The sequence below is a fragment of the Nyctibius grandis genome, chromosome 1 (genome assembly GCF_013368605.1).
Source record: "Nyctibius grandis isolate bNycGra1 chromosome 1, bNycGra1.pri, whole genome shotgun sequence".
NCBI classification, from domain to species: Eukaryota; Metazoa; Chordata; class Aves; order Nyctibiiformes; family Nyctibiidae; genus Nyctibius; species Nyctibius grandis.
In genome coordinates, this window is record NC_090658.1 from 83,439,021 (window position 1) to 83,462,561 (window position 23,541).

At 38.7% G+C, this 23,541-nt stretch overlaps 1 protein-coding gene across 1 annotated transcript in view; it reads right to left on the reverse strand.

Moving 5' to 3' along the window:
• GRIK2 (glutamate ionotropic receptor kainate type subunit 2) overlaps positions 1–23,541 on the reverse strand; it is a 442,707-nt gene that overhangs the window by 174,437 nt on the left and 244,729 nt on the right. The window contains exons 7-9 of the mRNA XM_068416353.1: positions 17,000–17,143; positions 15,625–15,732; positions 5,103–5,216 (exon numbers count right to left, since the gene is read on the reverse strand). Coding sequence (XP_068272454.1) covers positions 5,103–5,216; positions 15,625–15,732; positions 17,000–17,143 — 366 coding nt within the window. The remainder of the gene's footprint in view (positions 1–5,102; positions 5,217–15,624; positions 15,733–16,999; positions 17,144–23,541) is intronic.

The following is a 23,541-nucleotide window of genomic DNA, read 5'->3' on the forward strand; positions in this document are numbered from 1 at the left end:
TAAGGAATTGTATATTCCTTTAGTTTCCAAAGAAAATAATTATGATATCTGAGTAAACTAAAAATATAAAACCATCAAGTTTACAGTTTTTCTGCTAGGCAAAAACAGATTCAACTATTTTGTAGCAGTACACAAAATTCAAATAGATTTATGAGAGAGAAATAATTATTTAGGGCTATAACATCAGCAGGAACCAAATATTATTGAATTACTAATATCTCAAAATCTAAGCATTACTTGAATAATTCCACAATGATATAACAGTAATTATGAGAAAATGCCTGTATCGGGTATCTTTCCTCAAAATATACCATAAAAACGAAAATGAAAAAGATTACAAATCTTCAGTTCTGTGTACAAGAGATGAGTGACCCATCATTATAAAGATCAAAGACAAAGTTATTCTTTTTATATATACTAATTGTAAATTTGGCCATTAAAAGCTCATGCTTTAAATATCCTTTGGGTCCAAAAAAAGAGGGAGAGAAACTATGCAAAATGAAAATTTACATACCTAAAAAAAAAAAAAAATCAAAGATGTTAAAACCTTGGGCTTTGCTTGACTTTATATCTTTATTTTGAAAACAAGATGGTATTTATATGGCATCAGATTTCTACCCATTGTAAAAAGCAGCATTTATAAATCAAATGCAGTGTGGGGGTATTACATTTTGAACTAAATAAAATTGTTTCAAAAATCCATTATAACTATCCCTTTTAAAATATTCAAAGAGGTTTTTTCAGGGAAGTAGAGCAAAAAAGTAATTTCATATTTCAAAAGTGAAGTAACAAAAAAACTGCTAAATTTGAGATTATCACACACCTTTCATAATTTTCACACATTTCTTGAAAAAATTAAACTTGTCAGCTGTGAGCTTTTCAGAGCTTTGATGTAAGCAGATCCAGAAAAGCACATAAAAGCTACAAGGGAAAGGAAAGGAGCACCCATTTCAGCAGAACAGGACAAATGAACCTGTATGGTAGTATGTACAGGCTGGTATGCACTTTGGCATAAACGAACACACACCATGCACAGACATTTATAAATATGAAAATTGAACTCCAAAATTAAAAAATTTCCAAAGTAAAGGTAGAATATGTACAAGAACAAAAATATTTAGATACCTGTATACAAAATCTAAAGGAAAAAAAAAAACAGATCTCTGATTGCTGGCATAACAAAGTGTCCTGGTTTGGCCCAAACCAAGCCAATTAGTCTTAGAGAAACCAAGGTCACTGCTAAATTCCTCACTGCTTATGAGTGAAGAGCCGAAGGGGGGTCACACCTGCAGGGAGGAGCAGACAGGGCAGGTGACCCAAGACTGACCAACGAGGTATTCCATCCCATACATGTCATTCTCACTTTCCTATTTATCACTAACCCACTGCCTCCTGGAGGTGGGGCCCAGGAAGGAGGGGCCCTCCTGTCTCCCACTGATTGGTACCAGCTTTGCCAGTTTCCAGTTAAAAGCCTGCAGGTGTGATGGCAGGGAGCTATTGCATTTTGCCCTCTGCCCGTGCTGGGTGGAGCTACTGCATTTTCCCCTCTGCCCGTGCTGGGGGGAGCTACTGCATTTTCCCCTCTGCCCGTGCTGGGGGGAGCAACTCTGCCTGAGGAGGATTTCCAAGCTCTCAGTCTTGGCTTTGTATATATTTGTATATATTTGTATATATTTGATTATTCCAATATTATTATTATACTCTTTTTCATTATTATAAGTTTATTAAAACTGTTTTAACTTTCCAACCCAGAAGTCTCTCTCCCTTTTCCCTTTCCCTTTCCCTTAGGATGGGGGGGGAGAGGGTTAACAGAGAGCATCTGCCACCTGGTTAATAGCTGGCCCAGCTTTAAACCGTGACACAAAGTCAATTTAGGAGAATCAAATCGTAAGAAAACCTTATTAATTAACTTGAAAAATTTATTGTTGTTTTTTTTTAAATGTAGATTAATCATAATGTAGAATTTTAATTGTAGAAGAAATTCTGAAGTTCCAATGCAGATGGAATTAAAATAAAATAAAGCAATAGTGTCAAAAAGATTGAGATATCCAAAGCTATGGCTATAGAAGATACAAACAGCTTCTTTTTTAATTATTATTTTTTAAAAAAAAATTTCCCCCCTTCCTAAAAAGCTGATCATCGCTCCACGGGACATGTTCAGCTGGTACTTTGGGCTACTATGGAACCAGAACTTGGAAACCAGACATACTTCTGCACCAAAACCACATGCCAGTAGACTTCTCAGAAGTGATGAAGTCCTGGGAACCCTGACCCTTTTTCATAACAGAGCTACTGAATTGCTCATAAACCAAGGAATAATCTTTCAGATGGTTACCTATAGCATGTATTATGCAGAATTCAAGCCAAAAAATATCACATAGTTCCATCCTTACTTGCAGAAGGATAATAATAAATAAACTACAATTCATAAGTTATTTTGTCTAGCAATAAATTTTCATCTTCAGTAGATTCAGCCACCACTGGAAAAGCAGGGTGTACTCACAGTTGTAAGGATCTTAATGATTACAATATAAAGGAGGAAAAAGATATTGTTCAGAATTTCAAAAGATAGAATTAAAAATAAAAGAAAGACTGGTATCTTTAAAAGAAAAATTAATGTCAAAGCAAACTACAGAGAAAACTGATCAAGACTCCATAGCTGGCAGGATACTATAGGCTATGGTAGAGAATTGTTAAAGTGAAAAAACAGCATAGAGAAATCCCGTGAACAGCTTAAACGAGAAAATTGACTTTATTTAAAGCAGTATTATCCAGACTGAAAAAAGGAGAAAAAGGGAAGGTCATGAAGAAGAAAATATGTTTCTAGGAGCTGTAGCATTTTATATTGTTCCCTTGCATTGCTTCAAAATGAAAATTCAGTAATATGCTTTCTGTCCAACAGAAATGTATTTAAGCACAAAAAGGTAGAGCTACAAAAGTAAGCTAGTACCTGTGCTTTCTGCATCAGAACAATTTTTGGTTCATTTCATTATTCTGAGCACCACTCTTATAATGTCTTCATAGGTGGAAAGAGTTATTGCAATTACCAAAACATTCAGTGAATAACTGAAGTATAAAAGTCAATTACAAGTGAGCAACTTGTAACACCAATTTAAAGTCCTCATATTTCTTTTATTTATTATTTTATTTGCAAAGAGGACAGATACTTATAAAACACCACTAACCAAGTTATCTGTTAAAAGAAAGGGTATCCTTGATTAAAGAAAGCAGCTGCTTTCATAAATCTCAGGAACCTACTTTTGTGAGCTTTCCCAGTCCAAAATCAGTGCTCATTGATAGTGCTGCTATTTACATTTGTGCAGCTTACCTTTTCTCAAGATCATTATTTCAAACAAAATCACACAAGTACGACTATACAACATCAATATCATACATGCAGTGTATGAACTCAAATCTTATCAACAGGTAGATATCAAATATAAACAAACTTGAAACACCCTAAGTTACTGAGTGTTTCTTATGCAACCTTGCAGGAATTGATCCTTGTCCCGGTATTGTTATGACTGATCTGGAATCAAGTGTACAATGATTGCTAATGAAGTGTGCAGATGATAAAAAGGCTGTTTGAGTACTGAATAATGAAGAGAACAGGTCTAATAAAGATAGAATTATATTCTGGAAAAGAGTAATTCTAGAAAGCAATTAGGAAAAATGTGAAACTTAGTTACATATCAGTGGAATGCTACAAGAAAAATCCTAGGCAGGATACCTGGATACAAAGTAACAGGAGTATGGGGAGGGGTCAACTAAAATCACTGAGAAACATTACTTGGTAATGCCTTAGTTCTTATATATACAAAATTTGAAAATTCGTGAAGGGCAGTGAGAAGAAAAAAGACAGCCTAATACTCTAGAAAACATGCTTTTACTTTAAGATACTGTGAGATTCATTTACATTTTATAAACAATAAACCCAAGAGTTTATATGCTTACAAACTGTAATTAACAGTACAAGAGAAAGTTGTAAAACTTTCTGTTCTTAGCGGTAAAAGTGTGCTGTTCTTAGCATAACAAGAGCTTATGTCAGAAATTGAGTCATCTTTGTTCCAATTATGTATCAGATATGTATTTTTCAATTAGCAGAATAAAGGAAACAAAGGATTTCAGAAGATTTCCTATAATTTGTAAATCTTCAAACAAAAACAGACCTTATAAGTAACCAAAAATTTATCCACTGCATGAAATTATATGACTTACGTTACCTAAAAAGTTAGAAGCACACTGGCATTTGTAACTATGTGCCTTTGAAAATTCATTCTAGCTTGAAATATCAAAATATATGTTGGTAGGTAAAAGCTTCTTATTAAAGAGTAAAACAGTTGGGAAGTGAATTATTTTTTGATATCTGCCAATTCACGATAATACTGGCAGCAGACAAACACAGCAGACACATTTCTGGAAAGTTTTTCTTTTGTGTTGAAATTAACATTGCTACTTCAAAATTATAGTGTGGAAATTAGTGAACATTTATTTTTACATAACTAAATATAAGTAATTATAAGTAAAAATATCTCATTGACCCCTGTGAATTTGTCACCAATGGCAATGAAGAAGTTACTTAAAATGTTTCTTCTAATCTAATTCAAATGATAGCTCAATTAAATTTCTGTATGATTAACAATTTCAACTTAATAATCAAGTAATAATGATGATAAAAATAAATGTTAAATAGTTCATACTTTCCTTAGAGGTAATATCATGGTGTTAGATTAGCAAATGAAAGCAATAAATTCTGCTGGCTAAAATCATCAGGCTAATAGCCAAACCACGTTTTTAAACAAACACATTTTGTCCTCTTTTATGGTGCTGAACTAAACAGCTTTGTGAAGGAACCAAACATTTTAGTTAATAATAAGAAAAGTGAAATTACTAATCATCTGACATAACTCTAAAATTGGGATAATTTACTTACAATTTAGATGAGAGTAAATATCTATGACTAGCTTGACAACGGGATTTCATTCATGATACAGTAATTTACAAGTAACTGTAACATATAGTACAGGCTGTTCATTACTGTTGTAATTAGTATAGCATATTCTATTAGCTGCATTTCTGGAAATGCAAATACAATTGCTTACCAAGATGGTGGTAACGATTAAAGAGCGATTGGACAGGGAGTCTGTGATGTTTACTGGTTTTCCTTTCTGATTCTCTGTCATGTTAAGGCCACTCAATGGATCCCAAGTTCCAACCTATAAAACAGTAAATTAGTGTGTAAATTGTCCATTAGTTACATTTCAGCATCTAGAAAAGAACACTATAAGGAAAAACAGATTGCTACAGGAAAAAATATTATTGGTAATATTTATTATTAAACCCTGTTCCATTATTCTCTGTCATTACTTTTCAAGTCTGCTTGTTTACAATATGATTCACAATGCCTCAAAATGTGTTTTGTGCAATGTGACATTAAGTGGAAAAATGATGCACAGAATGTGTAAAGCTACTCTGAATACTTAATTTTCCATTAACATTAATTCTTCAGGATAAACCACATCTAAAGGTAATTTAATAGATAGGTGAAAATTTATTTGTAGAACAGAGAGCATTGTCTATACAGAAGGATTTACCATTTTCTGTGATCACACAGAACAGCAGAGCAAAAAGACATTTTGGGGAAAATGTGATGGAGGAGACTGAAAGTTGGTTAAGTGTAATAATTTAATTGATTTACAGATAAATGTTCAGTACATAGCTCTTTTGACATTTTATACCTTGAAATTCTTATTCCAGTAAAGTCAATGGGATTTTATCTAACTAAGAAGGTTCAGGGTTATGCTTTAAGGTTCAGGTCAAGGATAGTCTCACATACTAATAAGTAATGGGGATTATGATTACATAGAAGGATCGGATTACAAGAAGGGTCAGAAGGATGATTCAGGGAACTATAGGCCTGTCAGCCTGATCTCGGTGCCAGGCAAGGTGATGGAACAGATCATCCTGAGTGCCATTACACAGCACATGCAGGACAATCGGGGCATCGGGGCCAGCCAACAGGGATTCATGAAAGGCAGGTCCTGCTTGACCAACCTGATCTCCTTCTATGACCAAGTGACCTGCTTAGTAGATGAGGGCAGGGCTGTGGATGTAGTCTATCTAGACTTCAGTAAGGCATTCGACACTGTCTCCCACAGCATCCTCCTGGACAAACTAGCTGCCCGGGGCTTGGATGGGTGGACTCTTCAATGGGTTAAAAACTGGCTTGATGGCCGAGCCCAGAGAGTGGTGGTGAATGGGGTAAAGTCCAACTGGTGGCCAGTCACTAGCGGTGTTCCCCAGGGCTCAGTTCTGGGGCCAGTGCTGTTCAATATCTTTATAGATGATCTAGACGTAGGGATTGAATGCACCCTCAGCAAATTTGCAGATGACACCAAGCTGGGTGGGAGTGTCAATCTGCTGGAGGGTAGGAAGGCCTTTGGACAGGTTAGATAGATGGGCCGAGACCAACGGCATGAGGTTCAGCAAGAACAAGTGCTGGGTCTTACACTTTGGCCACAACAACCCCATGCAGCGCTATAGGCTGGGGGAAGAGTGGTTAGAAAGCGGCCCAGCGGAAAGTGACCTGGGGGTGCTGATCGACAGCTGGCTAAACATGAGCCAGCAGTGTGCCCAGGTGGCCAAGAAGGCCAATGGCCGCCTGGCCTCTATTAGGAATAGTATAGCCAGCCGGTCTAGGGAAGTGATCGTCCCTCTGTACTCGGCACTGGTGAGGCCGCATCTTGAGTACTGTGTTCAGTTCTGGGCCCCGCACTTCAAGAAAGATGTTGAGGTGTTAGAGCGAGTCCAGAGGAGGGCGACCAAGCTGGTGAAGGGTCTGACCTATGAGGAACGGCTGAGGGAGCTGGGGTTGTTTAGCCTGGAGAAGAGGAGGCTCCGAGGTGACCTTATTGCTGCCTACAACTACCTGAAGGGAGGTTGTAGTGAAGTGGGAGTTGGCCTCTTCTCCCGGGCAGCTAGCGATAGGACAAGAGGACACAGCCTCAAGCTTCGCCAGGGGAGGTTCAGGTTGGACATCAGGAAGAATTTCTTTTCAGAAAGGGTTATTAGACATTGGAATGGGCTGCCCAGGGAGGTGGTGGAGTCACCATCTCTGGATGTGTTTAAGAAAAGACTGGACATGGCACTTAGTGCCATGGTCTAGTCGACAGGGTGGTGTCAGGGCAACGGTTGGACTCGATGATCCCTGAGGTCTCTTCCAACCTGGTTGATTCTGTGATTCTGTGTGATCATTTATCTGCAATTTCATCACTATACAACTATACATCAGAATATTTGTATTACTCCATTGTCTAAAAAACAAAACAACACAAATGTTTCTTTTTTGGTTTTAGAAAGGATTTTAACTATCATTTCAAACACTGAGCAATATCTATGATATAAGGTAAAGATATTTTAAAACTAAACCCAGACAGTAATTAAAAAATTCTGTGAGGTTTGATTGAGAATATACGTATATGTATGTATGTATAGGTGTACATATAAACACACACACAATTTTTTTTTCACAGAATCACAGAATCACAGAACCACAGAATCACAGAATGTTAGGGATTGGAAGGGACCTCGAAAGATCATCTAGTCCAATCCCCCTGCCGGGGCAGGATTGCCTAGACCATATCACACAGAAAATTGATCCAATATTTTCGTACTATTTCATTTGGTAACTTAAAAGGTTTTTAGGAAATCCAAAAGGTTCAGCCTTGCAGTTTTACAATTAAGAAGTTGTAAAAGGATAGAGAACTTTTAGTTGCAATACTGTTAATTATGGCAATCATAGTGTTTACTTCAAAGACCAAACTAGAACAGAATAACAAGGAGTGACAAAGACTGGAACTTGAGCCTGTCCCTGGTGTTTCTTCATATAATTGAAGCTGGGCTAATCTCCTCTATGAAATCCAACTTCAGGTACACAAGTATCACAAAAGTTTCTAAAGGAATGCCGTCAACTTATTGGATCAATTTCAAATCCTAAATTCATTAAATCATATACTTTATTCAAGTTCAAGTTCATAATTCCAAATTATGTTGGCAAAAACTAACACACTGCTAATAAAAATGCTTCCTCCCCTACTTTTTAATATAGCCACAGCCACAAGCAAATGAATCATTATCAACACTTAGAATTTGGGGCTTATCTAAGTACATCCATCTAGACTTATAAGAACTATCAAAAGCATTACTTTAAAAAGAAACTACTGTCTTGATAAATTATCACATTATTTTTCTAAATGAGGTTAATTGTACTTGTATTGCTATTTTTGTGAATGAAAAATCTAAGAAATGAAAGTCAGATGTCCCAAATAAGACATTCTTTGTATTATCTTTATTAATGAGCTCGAACTCAACAACTTACACCACAGATTCTCATGTACTACTGATATGTATAGCTCACAAATCACACAATCATCTTCTCAAAGTTGCTTCTCTCAGAATCACAGAATCGTCTTGGTTGGAAAGGACCTTTAAGATCATCGAGTCCAACCATTAACCCAGTACTACCAAGTCAACCACTAAACAACATCCCTAAACAATATCCCTAAGCACTACATCTACTCATCTTTTAAATACCTCCAGGGATGGTGACTCCACCACTTCCCTGGGCAGCCTGTTCCACTGCTTGATAACCCTTTCCGTGAAAAAATGTTTCGTATTAGGCAATCTAAACCTCCCCTGGCACAACTTGAGGCCATTTCCTCTTGTCCTATCACTTGTTACTTGGGAGAAGAGACCAACACCCACCTTGTTACAACCTCCTTTCAGGTACTTGTAGACAGCAATAAGGTCTCCCCTGAGCCTCCTATTCTCCAGACTAAACAACCCCGGTTCCCTCAACTACTCCTCATAAGACCTGTGCTCTAGACCCTTCACTATCTCCATTGCCCTTCTTTGGACTTGGCTCCAGCACCTCAATGTCTTTCTTGTAGTGAGGGGCCCAAAACTGAACACAGTATTCCAAGTGTGGCCTCACCAGTGCCAAGTACAGAGGCATGACCCTAGTCCTACTGGCCACACTATTTCTGACATAAGCCAGATGCTGTTGGCCTTCTTGGCCACCTGGGCACACTGCTGGCTCATATTCAGTCAGCTCTCAATCAACAGCCCCAGCTCTTTTTTCTCCGGGCAGCTTTCCAGCCTCTCTGCCCCAAGCCTGTAGCGTTGCATGGGGCTGTTGTGCCCCAAGTGCAGGACCCAACACTTGTCCTTCTTGACTATCATGCAGCTGGCCTCAGCCCATCTATCTAACCTGTCCAGATCCCTCTGCAGAACCTTCCTACCCTACTAGGTTCATAGTTGGACTTGAAGATCTTAAAGGTCTTTTCCAACCAAAACAATTCTATGCTTCTATGAATTTCATAGTAAAATGCAGTTGGCATGATTTGTGAAGAAATAAACTCTAGAAGAAAACTACTTACCAAATAATAAAAACTAAGTAAAAATGTCAGACCTGTTAAATCATAATAATAACAATAATTCAAATTCTGAATACTGAAAATTATACACAGTTAATATGTGCAGTATTTTTTTTCTTTAAACTATAATAGGTTCATATAGTAGAATAATTAGAGATAATTATGATACATTCTTGGACCTTTATATAGGACAGAGGATATGGATTACAGTAATTCGTCGCATAAAACTTATATAGTCTGCTCAGCCATCTAGTAGAGATCTGAGAAGAAGAAAGCTCTATTGGACTTCAACTTACTAGTTGAAGTTACTAGTGGCTTGTGGAAATATTAGATGGATTTTTGCGACACTTAGCAATACATTTGATATCAGAATAAGGACATAAACCTTCTCAAACCTTATCAAAATTTTCCTCTTTTCAAGGTTATTGATCACTAACTTAATCCATTTCTGAGTTGATCTATAAAGTTAAGCATAAATGTAATTTGAAAGGCGTATTCAGACAGCTATTTTTGTATAGTACCAATTAAGCTTCATACAAATAAAAAGTTCACAGATTAATATTTAGACATATTAGAAATATATTTAGAAATTTACATAGCTATGTAAAATTATAAGAAATGATAGCTGTCTTATCTCATTTATTTTCAGATACAGCATGATCCTAGTTTATCTGCTACAGCATGTCTAAAGTGCGCTTCCTCTTTAAAACAAAAATGTAACTTGTCATACAGTAAAGATCTGCTTCTAGTCATGCCAATCACAATTCAACAAGTTATTTATTTCAAAAAACCTCAAATTTGTAATCTCTTCTTAGTAACATCCAGACTTTCTTCAAGGCTACTACCCTTACCAACACCAATCCATTATAATTGTTGTGGTTTAACCTCAGCCAGCAATTAAGCACTACACAGCCACTCACTCACTCCTTATCCAGTGGGATGAGGGGAAAACAATTGGAAGGGTAAATATGAGAAAACTCATGTTTGTCTGTTCTTTATCATGAGATAAAGACAGTTTAATAATTTAAAAAAAAATGTATTGTAAGGATGGGAAAAAAACAACAGAGAGGAAAATAAAACCCAAGAAAAACAAATTATACAAAAGAAAACAATTGCTCACCACCAACTAGCTGATGCCCAGTCAGTCCCTGAGCAACAGCAGCCCCCACCAATCTCCATCCAACAATTTTATTGCTGAGCACAATGTCATATGGTGTGGGATATCCCTTTGGTCAGTTGGGGTCAGCTGTCCCAGCTGTGTCCCTTCCCAACACCTTGTGCCCCCGCAGCCAGCTCACTAGCAGTGCAATCTGGGGAGCAGAAAAATCCTTGATGCTGTGTATTGCTCAGCAATAAATGAAACATGAGTGTGTTATCAACACTATTTTCAGTACATATCCAAAACTTAGCCCCATACAAGCTACTATGAAGAAATTTAACTCTGTCTCAGTCAAAACTAGTACAATAATTCACCACCTCCCCAAAAAAGAATTTTGCACTCCTGAAACTTAAAATTTCTGAGTTTACATATACTCTAGAGTAGTTTACTGAGCTTGTATCTTAATACAAGATGTTATCCACAAAACTTCAATAGGTTTAAGTAACTTACTTCAGCATGTTTGAGGAAAAGAAATTTATCTTTATGAATAAGTATTCTTTGTTGGTAATTTCCTTCAAAACTCTTCTAAGAAATGTAACATTTTTTTGTCTCCAAGTCAACCAAAACTCTACGTTCTATTCACAACAAAGTGACACAAGCATTGTATTAGGAAGGATCATCGCTCTTCTGCAGTGGTACCAACTGTCTAACTATGCAGCCAAAATCAGAGCCATACTTAACCTCTGAAGAACTGACAAATGTGTCTACAGTTTACCATTTTTCTTTATTTTATTTTGTAGAGTAGTTAGTAAAAGCAGCTATTACATCAAGAAAATAATTATTTATACTCCAGCATGAGTAATAATATTTCTTCCTATTTATGTATTTCCCATTTGGGAATTGCTTCATTTATATTGCTTTCTTCAGAAATATTAATATGCTTGCCTTCTTTGACAAATATCATATTAATACCAATACTTCTGGCTTCCTTAAATCTATTATCTCACTTTCTTTCTTTCTCTAACTTTTACAATACCCTCTGGTTTTGCCATTCGCTGTTTTTTCTCAGGTTGTCAATATACTAAATAAAACAAGATCTTATATTGATATGTTGGACAATGAATTACAATTCATTTTTTGCCATTTATATTCACCCTGTGTGTAGGTTCCTGAGCAAGACTTCAGGTCAGTTGTTAACATCTGTATTCAAGAAATGTGATTCTTCCTAAGTGACAAATTTTCATATCAAAAGTGGTATTAAATTCAGGTATTTGTTATGTCCCTGAAGTATAAAATAATTTTACTCACAATGCAGCTTCAGTGTAAACACTGATTGATTGTAATTTAAATAATAATTTGCTTATTATACTCGAGTGCCACAGTTTGAGATTTTCACTGTGCTTAACCATAGTTTCAGTGTCTCCAGACTGACTGTCAGCAGATTTTGTTGTACATTATATTAGCAGCACTCCAATCATCTACTAATTTTGTCATTTCCATCTTACAAGAAGCTATCATTTTTGTTAGACATGAACTTTTATTTGGAAATGCATACTTATTGATTGATGCTTGATTATCACCTCTCATTTAAGAGTTTCAGGACAGGTATCTTATGTAAAATCTGAGATCACACATGGCATCTTTTTTAAATAAATGAGCAATTTTTCTGTTGTCACTGACTTCAGCAGTCGTTGCACTTAAAATACATGATTTAGGTTATTATCCATTATACTAACCAGGCAATTTATCTAGGACATTTTTTTACAAAATCTCAAAAAAAAAAAGTCTTCTAGAAATACTTCACAATAACTCTTTTCTCTCCCGTCCATAAATATTTTTCTCCTCAAGATATCCCACTTTGTCACAAAAGTATTACAGATTACATCTGAAATTGTTGGGTTGAACTGTTGTCCTTCACATAAGAAATAGTTCCCCCATATATAGAAAGAGGTTAGATGAAATAATAGCTATTTACAGTATGGAAATACGACACACATAATATGGCACTTATAATTCCATCTCCCCATCTTCTCTCATCCCACAAAAAGAATGAATGAAGGAAGGAAGGAATGAATGAATAAATAAATAAATATATAGATAAAGCAAAACTGTTCAGGAATTCTAACTACATAGACAGACTTGATAAGATGGTGGTTTGGAAAGAACATTAGGAACATAAAAGATAAGAACAAAGATGGGGAAAGGCTCCTGAATAAAGAAGTAAATAGGGAGAAAGGGGATGGAAAGAGTAAAGAGATGAAGAGGGACAAGTGGACAGGGATTAGATGGAAAGGGAAAAGGACAGGGAGGGGTGAAGGGAGAGAAGCAGGAAAGGGAGAGGAGAGAGTAACACAAAGCAGGAGTGAAAGTGTGATGTAGAGAGATGGAGTGCACATGTGAAGGGAGGGAGGTAGGGGACAGAGAGAGGGGAAAGAGTTTCATCATCACTTCAACAGAAGACAATCTTGTGGGGAAAAAAAACCTTTGAGACAACTCTTTTAAACAAAAGGACTGGCTAAAACATTCTCTCTACTAGGAAGTGTTCTGCTCTAGAGTTTAACAATTCACTCTGGATTCGAGAAGAATAGGGTTTGTATTCTTTCAGAATAAACAAGTTTTCTTCAAATAAAAATATTTGTTTGTCAGCATTGATTTCTCTTTCTCAGTAAAATGTTCTATATGTTCCAAATAGTTACTAAGCAATTCAATCTAATGTGCATATACCTTTATTTTTCTTTTCCTAATCTCATATCACTACACCCTACAGAAACTGCTCTGCTTTTGCAGGTATCTTTGAATCTGTGTAGCATTACTCATCATTCTTTCCTAACATTTTCCTAACTCCTAAACTCTTCTAATACATGGTAACTAATTCTTACTGTTCTCTCCGAAGATTGTCAGCACATTTTGGTGAAAAATAATATTATCACATAGCCAAAATAAGCCACGAAATCAGTAAAAGTGTCTTCATTTTCGGTGAACTTCTGTATACACAGCTTAAACACATGCTGGTTGTTTTTAAATATCCATATCCTTTTACAGCTATTTATTGTTGTCTCTTACATATCTTTCATTGTTACTATTTCCCAAGTTTCTTTTTTCTATTATGTGTTTTAGAGCACTGTGTTTCCGGTTGAATTTTATTTTCTTCTCATATATCTAATCTCTGTAGACCTTTTTGTTTATTTCTGTATTTTCAGCATGGTACATCTTTCCTAATATATTGTCAACTGAGAACTAAATTAACATGCTTTTGTGTTTCTACTTTCATATTGATACTGATGGTGAAATAAAAACAGAGATAACACAGATCCAGATAGAAGATACCATTCCTTTAGCCCACTGCACGTCTATTATGCAATATTCTGCACCAATGTTCTCTCAGAAAATTTCCAGTCCACATAGAAAATTTTGTAACAAAGCCAATTCTTCTTTTAATAGGATTGTGAAGTAGTAGTATCACATGTGTCATTGAAATACAAATATACTACACTGTCTGTATTTCTTTAATTATTTTGCATTTCTACCTGAAAAGGAATTAAGTACACTGGAAAGATTTTATTTTCCAGAAAACCCACCTTGTTTGATGGTTCTCAGATGTCACCCAATGTTCTTAAACCATCCTAGATTACAGAGAATTCCTTTCCTCATTTTTAACAGTTATTACTTACATGCAGACTCTTCAGCTTATTTAGCTATCTACACGTCATCAATTCTTCTATTTTTGTTTCCAGTAAGGAAGACAGGTTGCATTGCATCTGTTCTACTCATACAAAAAGCTAATTTTCTTCTCAAATCTAATCAATATTATATACTTTTTTTTCCCCTTAATTTTCCAGAGTTCCCTTAATGGAATACTTCATAGGAAGATTCTTTACTATAAGTACATCACTGAATGCTTTAAAATATAGTTTAGTCCTTGAATTACAGATTTGCCACTGGATACCTTCAAAAAAGTTATTACCTATGTAAGTGTTTCAAAACAAGCTCGTGGCTTCTGAACATTTTTTTAAATTTTCCTAATAAGAGAACATAAATATTCCCAAAACTAGTACTGGGGGGAAAAGTTTTGGAGAAATATGTTGTTTGTGCTACCTTCTCCATTCAAAGATTTGTAGAAAAAAGGAAATGCAACTCTGCAGCATGGTGCCTTCCCTTAATTTCTCTTTTTATTTGTGGCCACGATACTCCCTTGGGGCAATAGGTGATAAAACTTTATCTGAAGATGAAGGAAAACATAGTGCTTACAGAACACTGAACATCACAGCTAAAAACAAACTACAAGGCAGATGCAAATTGCAAAACCTTTGTCTGCTGATCACAACAATGTGAGACACTGCAGCTTCCTGCATTGCCTCTCCATGGCAGGGTGGCTGGAGAAGAGAGAGAAGATGATCTGATTTCGGATCATCGTGGTGTCATGTAGGTAGGCCAAATATCTGTACCTGCTCCCCAAGGCCCTTAGTTCAAACACAGACAACATTAGCATACACAGAAAGTCCATTTCTCAATCTTTGGTCTTTCACTCCGTCTCTGTACAAGAAAAATTCATTTCAGAAGACAGAAAAACCCTACTTATTTTTAATTTTTTAGTGCCACTTACAGATAGAAACTTTGTATTCCAAGAAGAGAATCAAAGTTCCCACTTAAAACACAGAAAATTGCCAAAATTAAGCTATTTTATTTCATTCTGTCTGAGGTGATTCTTCCTGAATTATTAAGATGTTAAGAAAATAGAATTACACATACCCACAGGTTCACACATGACGATAGGCAATGGAACTGGAATCACAACTAAAACTAAACTCAATATAGATTAAAGACAACGTATATTAATGCATGATTCCAGGTCCAGCTGTTCACTCTTCCCCACTCCTCTCAAATCTAAGAATGTGCCTTGAAGAACAGGGTTAAGAGACCACTAACTGTCAGACATCAAGATAACAGCTTTTACTAGAGGACTTTGAAACCAGTTGAGAACAGGTATATTATTTTACATAACACATGAAATGTTATTGAAAATGTTACTGTTTTTAGGGGTTGGGTCTTTGTTTTGTTTCTCGTCACTTTGGAGGTAAACATCTTACACACCTTTTCAAGACCTTCTTCCTTGAGGCTGATAACATCTAAATCAAAATCTGTCCTTAAGCCATTGGTTTTGTTGAAAGTTATCCTGCCTGTGAGGCCTTCCCAGTGGGCCTATAGAGAAAGAAAAAACAATTTCTATAAATAAATGTATCTTCTTTTTTTTGCCCAAAAATAAGAAATTTTACTTCTGCCAAAATGGGAATATTAATTATTCATTCTATCTAAATAAATTACTTTGTGGTTGTTTTTTTTTAAAAAAAAAAATTTATTCACTTTTTGCTAATTAAATCAACTTTTCTTCAGTCTTCACGGAGAATTTTTTAAACAACTTCCCATGTTAGCCAATAGACTCTTCTTACTAAATGATATAAAAGGCTGTTTTGTTTTCATTCCTCCACCATTCATGTATGCATTTCCCCTTCTTCTTCCCCACCCCAACCCACCCCACCCCTCGATCTCTTTCATTAATGCTGGATTTCATTCTTCTGTCAGGAAATTTCATTCAGATAAAGGTTTACATTTGCAAGATGCTGAGTCCCCTGAAACCATACTGAGACTGTAAAAACTGAGGTCACTGAGTCAGTCATCAAGAGCTGATTCCTTACTTTTAATAAAGTGTGATTTTTTAACTATCAATTATCCTCATTTTTTTATAACTTAAAATCTACCTAGTTCTAAAACTATACTAAAGTAGAAGAGGGAATGTGGAAAACAAAATCATCATCCTAAAAAGAACCAATATTAAAAAACAGGATAATATTCCATTGCAAATTGTTCTCATTCTCATAGTATTTTGCATATCTAGATTAAGAAATACTTACAGTACAAGAGACTTGAATACTCTACAGTGTTCACCTTTAGCATCTTAAATCTCCTAGCTGTACATTAAATCACTATCTATCAGTATCTAAACAGCACACTAGGACACCAAGGCCACATATATTAATTCACCATAGAAAAAAAAAATGAAAAGAAAATTAAAGCCAGGGAGTAAACTTCATTCTTGGCCCCTTTGAACTTATGCCAGTATTTACTTGCTGAATTTTTCAGTCAGTCTATGGTTTGGGTTTTCAGGGGTTTAGGTTGTTATGCCACAAATGTTCCCCATCCCCCACCCCCAATTATCCTCAAACAGAAGTTTTATTTAGAATGCAGTTATTTCACCCTTTTATGTTTCTTTATTCCAAGTAATACCTTAGGAAAACCCACTTTCAAATAAAAATGCTGCCTTGCCTGCTAAACTCTTTGCACATAACAAGCTGAGAGATTCCCATCTACTGAAAGAAAAGAGACAGAATTCAAGAAGAGTGTCAACAAAAGAAAAAGGGAGTTGGGAGAAAGGAAAGAAATGAAGCAGGACACTTTATTAGTGACTTACCTCCTTAATGAGACTCATAAAGCGGGTCCCAAAGCGCCATGGTTTGTGGCGATTACACTGTAGTGAACTGACAGTCATCTGTGGGAACTGCTGGACAGCCACTGATACCACATGAACTGCATCATACATTAGCGCTGCATCCGTCTGAAATTAGAATGAAATCAAAGCCCATGAACACAAAACAAAAACACATGACAGCTGCGCAGTGAGAGAAGGAAACAAAAAAATAGCACTGCTTTTTATGTTAGAGGGAGAAATTTATCTGATTTCTTGTGTAGCATTGTAAAATGCAGCCTTACAGCCAAGTCCTACATAAGATGTACCAGGACCTTCAGTCTCAACATTTCTCTTTTTAATGCTGAAATAAGGGCCCAAATATCAACTTTTCAGGATCACAAGAGAACACTGGTATCTCTGATGACTCACGTTACTTTAAAAAAGCAGTAGATTAGGGGCCTATGTAAATCACTGTATGCATGTTTGATTCAAGTCAGTTATTTCCATGAGTGAGGTGAAAGAGTGTCCTGGTTTGGCCTAAACCAGGCCGATTTTCCTTTCAGTGATTTTTACTTTCAGCTAAGTCTCCTCTAAGTAACTGCACTTTCTGAAACTAACTGCATGTTTGCAGACAGTGTCTGCTTCCAGGACTGATAACGCTCGAAGTTTGTAGTTATCGCTGAGGTACCGGTAGGGATGTTGTGCAGTAAGGCTCTTGCTGTACTTATTCTTAGAGAAACCAAGGTCACTGCTGAATTCCTCACTGCTTACAAGTGAAGAGCCGAAGGGGGGTTGCAGCTGCAGCGGGGAGCAGACAGGGCAGGTGACCCAAAATTGACCAACGAGGGTATTCCATCCCACACACGTCATTCTCGGTATAAAGGGGGGGGATCACGAGGGTCTCGCTCTCTTTCTGCTATGGCCGGTGTCCAAGGAGGACTCCGTCTGTTTTCCTGCTGCCCCCGATCCCGATCCGTGCATCCCTGAATCCAGCTCTCGACCGTCGCTAGGCCCAGCCTGGGCCTTCCCGGAGCCTGCCCTGCAGTGCCGGTGGTGACATGGCTGACTTCAGGGGAGCTCAATCTTGGTTTTGTATATATATTTGTATATATTTGATTATTTCTATTATTATTGTTATACTCTTTTTCATTATTATAGTTTATTAAAACTGTTTTAACTTTCCAACCCGGAAGTCTCTCTCCCTTTTCCCTTTCCCTCTGGGGGGAGGGGAGGGGGGATAACAGAGGGCATCTGCTACAGGTTTAATAGCTGGCCCAGCTTTAAACCGTGACAGATTTATTGGCGCCCAACGTGGGGCTCGAAAGAAGCTCCGACAGGTTGCTCTGATAAGTCGAATCCCAGCTCCAGTGGGAGGAGACCCGGAGAGCTCAGCTGAGAGAGTATCGGAGTTCTTCCTTTGAGATTTACGAGGGGTTGGAAATTAAAACAGATAGCGAAGATGGTAATGTCATTTTTGATCGCTATGCTATCTCGTCTCTTTATTAAGCCTTTTACAGAGTTAAGTGTAATAATACCTTACTTGCCGTTGTTTGTTAGTGTTTATGTGCAGTTTATCATTGCTGGGTACTGGTCAACATGCATTGTTTTGTTATGGCGTTTCGTACGGATTTATGTCGTGATAAACTGGGTTGTTACTACTCTGACCTCGGTAGCAGAGATTTTATCTGCGCACTCTGGGAGTCCTTTAGCTGATTCTGTTAATGATTATACTTCCAATTTTACTTTGGGAAATAGTACCTTCTCCTTTTCTGCCAAGGTGATTCCACTAGATTTTGCGAAATTAGGATGGTGCTGTCTAGGTGGCATGGTTTTATTTTCGTTTGTCCTGAATGTGTTTCTGGTGTGGTATGTGATTAGATGTCAGTGCAGCAACAGCGGTAGGTATCATGCTGCCCCTGTAACCAGGAGAAAACACCGAAAGAAATCAGCTAGTAAAGTGAAGGATGATGACTCAGAGGCTTCTAAGGCAGAGCCAGCACAGGACCCAGGTGAGGGCCCTTCTCAGTCAGAGTCAGGGCCTGACACAGAGGGGGGTTTCCTTGATCGTCTTTTTAAAGAAGGCCCATTACACAAGAAGGACAAGAAAGGTCCTTCTAAAGCAGAACAATCACAGGAGGACTCGGACTCGGAAGTAGAGATAACCTACCACTCCTTATCCCTGAAAGAACTGCGAAATATAAGAAAAGATTTTAGTCGTTATGACGGTGAGCCAATTATTACCTGGTTGCTCCAATGCTGGGATAATGGGGCAGATAGCATAGAATTGGATGGTAGAGAAGCCAGACAGTTGGGATCCCTGTCCAGAGATGGTGGTATTGATAAGGCGCTCGCAAGAAAGTCAAACACTATCAGTCTCTGGAGGCGACTCTTGTCAGCTGTAAAGAGCAGGTATCCCTATAAAGATGATGTTATGAGCCACCTAAGCAAATGGACCACTATAGAAAAAGGTATTAACTACCTTAGAGAACTAGCTGTGCAAGAGATCATTTATAAACACCCTCAGGACATTGTAGATCCTGTAAATCCTGACGAAGTGGAATGCAACTGATCCATGTTCCAGAAGGTTGTGAAGAGTGCTCCACCAACACATACCCATACATTGTCAATGTTAGTCTGGGGAGAAGATGCTATGACACGACCTAGTGTGGGCGAAATGGCTAACTATATGCGACAGTATGAAGATAGTATTTCTTCCCCACTGCAGGCACGCATCTCGGCTGTGAAAAAACTGACTAAGGAAAACAAGGACTCATTTAAACAACTGTCAGACAAACTGTCCAGGATCGAGAATAAACTTGACTCTCTACCTACACAGGCCCGTGTTGCAGCCTTTAGGAGGAAACGCCCTCCTACTGGACCGGCTCAAAGGAAACAGAACACGACACGAGGTATCCTGTGGTTTACCCTGCGTGATTATGGGGAGGGCATGAACAGATGGCATGGACAACCTACCAGTACCCTACAGGCACGAGTACGTGAGTTGCAAGCTAACAGAAATACCAGTGAGAATTTTCGTAGGAGGAAAGCTGCTCCAGTTACCAATGAGCAGGACCCCAGTCAGGGTAGATGGGCCTCAAATCCCTTTTTCCCAAGTGTGAATAGGGGAAATGAAGGTCCAGTCCCCGTGAGCTGCACGAATCCAGTCTTTAATTAGAGGGGCCCTGCCTCCAGTCAGGAGGAGGAGAGGGACAACCGAGTTTATTGGACTGTGTGGATTTGATGGCCTGGCACATTAGAACCACAAAAGTATCGAGCCCTGGTAGACACTGGTGCACAGTGCACCCTCATGCCATCGAATCATAAAGGGACAGAATCTGTCAGTATCTCGGGAATAACAGGGGGATCTCAAGAGTTATCTGTATTGGAGGCCGAAGTGAGCCTAACTGAAAACGAATGGAAAAAGCACCCCATTGTGACTGGTCCAGATGTTCCATGCATCCTTGGCATAGACTACCTTAAGAAAGGGTATTTTAAGGACCCAAAAGGATATAGATGGGCCTTTGGTGTAGCAGCTGTAGAGACTGAGGACATTAAACAGCTGTCTACTTTGCCTGGCCTCTCAGAGGATCCTTCTGTTGTGGGGTTGCTGAAAGTTGAAGAACAACAGGTGCCAATTGTTACTGCCACGGTGCACCGACGACAATATCGCACCAATCGAGACTCCCTGATCCCCATTCATAAACTGATTAGACAATTAGAAAATCAAGGAGTGATTAGCAAGACTCGCTCACCCTTTAATAGTCCTATATGGCCAGTGCGAAAGTCTAATGGAGAATGGAGATTAACTGTGGACTATCGTGGCCTAAATGAAGTTACGCCACCGCTGAGTGCTGCTGTGCCAGACATGCTAGAACTTCAATACGAACTGGAGTCAAAGGCAGCCAAGTGGTACGCCACTATAGACATTGCTAATGCATTTTTCTCTATTCCTTTGGCACCAAAGTGCAGACCACCGTTTGCTTTTACCTGGAGAGGTATCCAGTACACCTGGAATCGACTGCTGCAGGTGTGGAAACAAGTCCTACTATTTGCCACAGACTGATCCAGAATGCACTAGAAAAGGGTGGAGCTCCAGAACATTTGCAATATATTGATGACATCATTGTATGGGGTGATACAGCAGCAGAAGTTTTTGACAAAGGGGAGAAAATAATCCAAATTCTTCTGAAAGCTGGTTTTGCCATAAAAAGAGGCAAGGTCAAGGGGCCTGCCCGGGAGATCCAGTTTTTAGGGATTAAATGGCAAGATGGGCGTCGCCAGATCCCGATAGAGGTGATCAACAAAATAACAGCTATGTCCGCACCAACTAACAAAAAGGAAACACAAGCCTTCTTAGGCGTTGTGGGTTTCTGGAGAATGCATATTCCGGATTACAGCCAGATTGTACGCCCTCTTTATCAAGTGACCAGAAAGAAGAATGACTTTCAGTGGGGCCCTGAACAACAACAGGCTTTTGAACAGATTAAACAAGAGATTGTGCATGCAGTAGCCCTTGGACCAGTCCGTATGGGACAAGATGTTAAAAATGTGCTCTACACTGCAGCTGGAGACAATGGTCCTACCTGGAGCCTCTGGCAGAAAGTACCAGGGGAGACTCGAGGTCGACCCCTAGGATTTTGGAGTCGAGGATACAAGGGCTCCGAGGCCAATTACACTCCAACTGAAAAAGAGATACTGGCAGCATATGAAGGAGTTAGAGCTGCCTCAGAGGTAATTGGTACTGAGGCACAGCTTCTCCTGGCACCCCGATTACCAGTACTAGGCTGGATGTTCAAGGGTAAGGTTCCTACTACTCATCACGCAACTGATGCTACATGGAGTAAATGGATTGCATTAATTACACAGAGGGCTCAAATAAGAAACCCTAATTGCCCAGGAATCTTAGAAGTGATCATGGACTGGCCAGACGGCAAAGACTTCAGAATGCCACCAGAAAAGGAGGTGACACATGCTGAGGAAGCCCCACCATATAATGAACTACCAGAGGATGAGAAGCTGTATGCCCTGTTCACTGATGGATCCTGCTGTCTTGTAGGAAAGCATCAGAAGTGGAAAGCTGCTGTATGGAGTCCCATATGACGAGTCACAGACACCACAGAAGGACAAGGTGAATCAAGTCAATTTGCAGAGGTAAAAGCCATCCAGCTGGCTTTAGACATTGCTGAATGAGAAAAGTGGCCAAGGCTGTATCTTTATACTGACTCATGGATGGTAGCAAATGCCTTGTGGGGTGGTTAAAGCAGTGGAAGCGAAGCAACTGGCAGCGTAAAGGTAAACCTATTTGGGCTGCTGAATTGTGGTAAGATATTGCTGCTTGGCTAGAGAAACTAGTCGTGAAGGTACGTCATGTAGATGCTCACGTACCTAAAAGTCGGACAACTGAGGAACATCGAAACAACCAACAAGCGGATCAGGCTGCTAAAGTGTTCCAAATAGATTTGGACTGGGAACATAAAGGTGAACTATTTTTAGCTCAGTGGGCTCATGACACTTCAGGTCATCAAGGGAGAGATGCAACATACAGATGGGCTCGTGACCGAGGGGTGGACTTAACTATGGACTCTATTGCACAGGTTATCCATGACTGTGAAACATGCGCCGCAATTAAGCAAGCCAAACGGTTAAAACCTTTGTGGTATGGGGGACGGTGGTTGAAATATAAATATGGGGAGGCCTGGCAAATTGACTACATCACACTCCCTCAAACCCGCCAGGGTAAACGCTATGTGCTTACCATGGTGGAGGTGACCACCGGATGGCTGGAAACATACTCTGTGCCCCATACCACTGCCCGGAACACTATTCTGGGCCTTGAAAAGCAAATCTTGTGGCGACATGGCACACCAGAGAGAATTGAGTCGGACAATGGTACTCATTTCAAAAACAGTCTCATAGATAACTGGGCCAAAGAGTATGGCATCGAATGGGTATATCACATCCCCTATCATGCACCAGCATCTGGGAAAGTTGAACGGTATAATGGGCTGTTAAAAACTACCCTAAAAGCAATGGGGGGTGGAACCTTTAAAAACTGGGATAAGCATCTGGCACAAGCTACCTGGCTAGTTAACATCAATCAAGCTGTCAAGTTAATATCAATCGAGCTGGCCCTGCTCAGTCAGACCTTCTACATACAGTAGAAGGAGATAAAGTCCTTGTGGTGCATGAAAGGAATCTGTTGGGAAAAACTGTCTGGGTTCTTCCTGCTACGGGCAAAGGTAAACCCATTCATGGGATTGCTTTTGCTCAGGGACCTGGATGTACTTGGTGGGTGATGCTGCAGGATGGTGGAGTCCGATGTGTCCCTGAAGGTGATCTGATCTTGGGTGAGAATACTTAATTCTGAACTGCATGATGTTAATTGCTGCATAATACTAACAGTGTTCATAAGTGTCTTTCAGGTTGAAGCAGTGGTGATGAGACCGGAGCTAGCTGCAAGTGGCGTCCAGTAACCTCCTCGAGTCTGACATCTTTAACCTGCAACCCGTGGGCTCGAACTGTGACAAAGCTCATACCACCTCTCC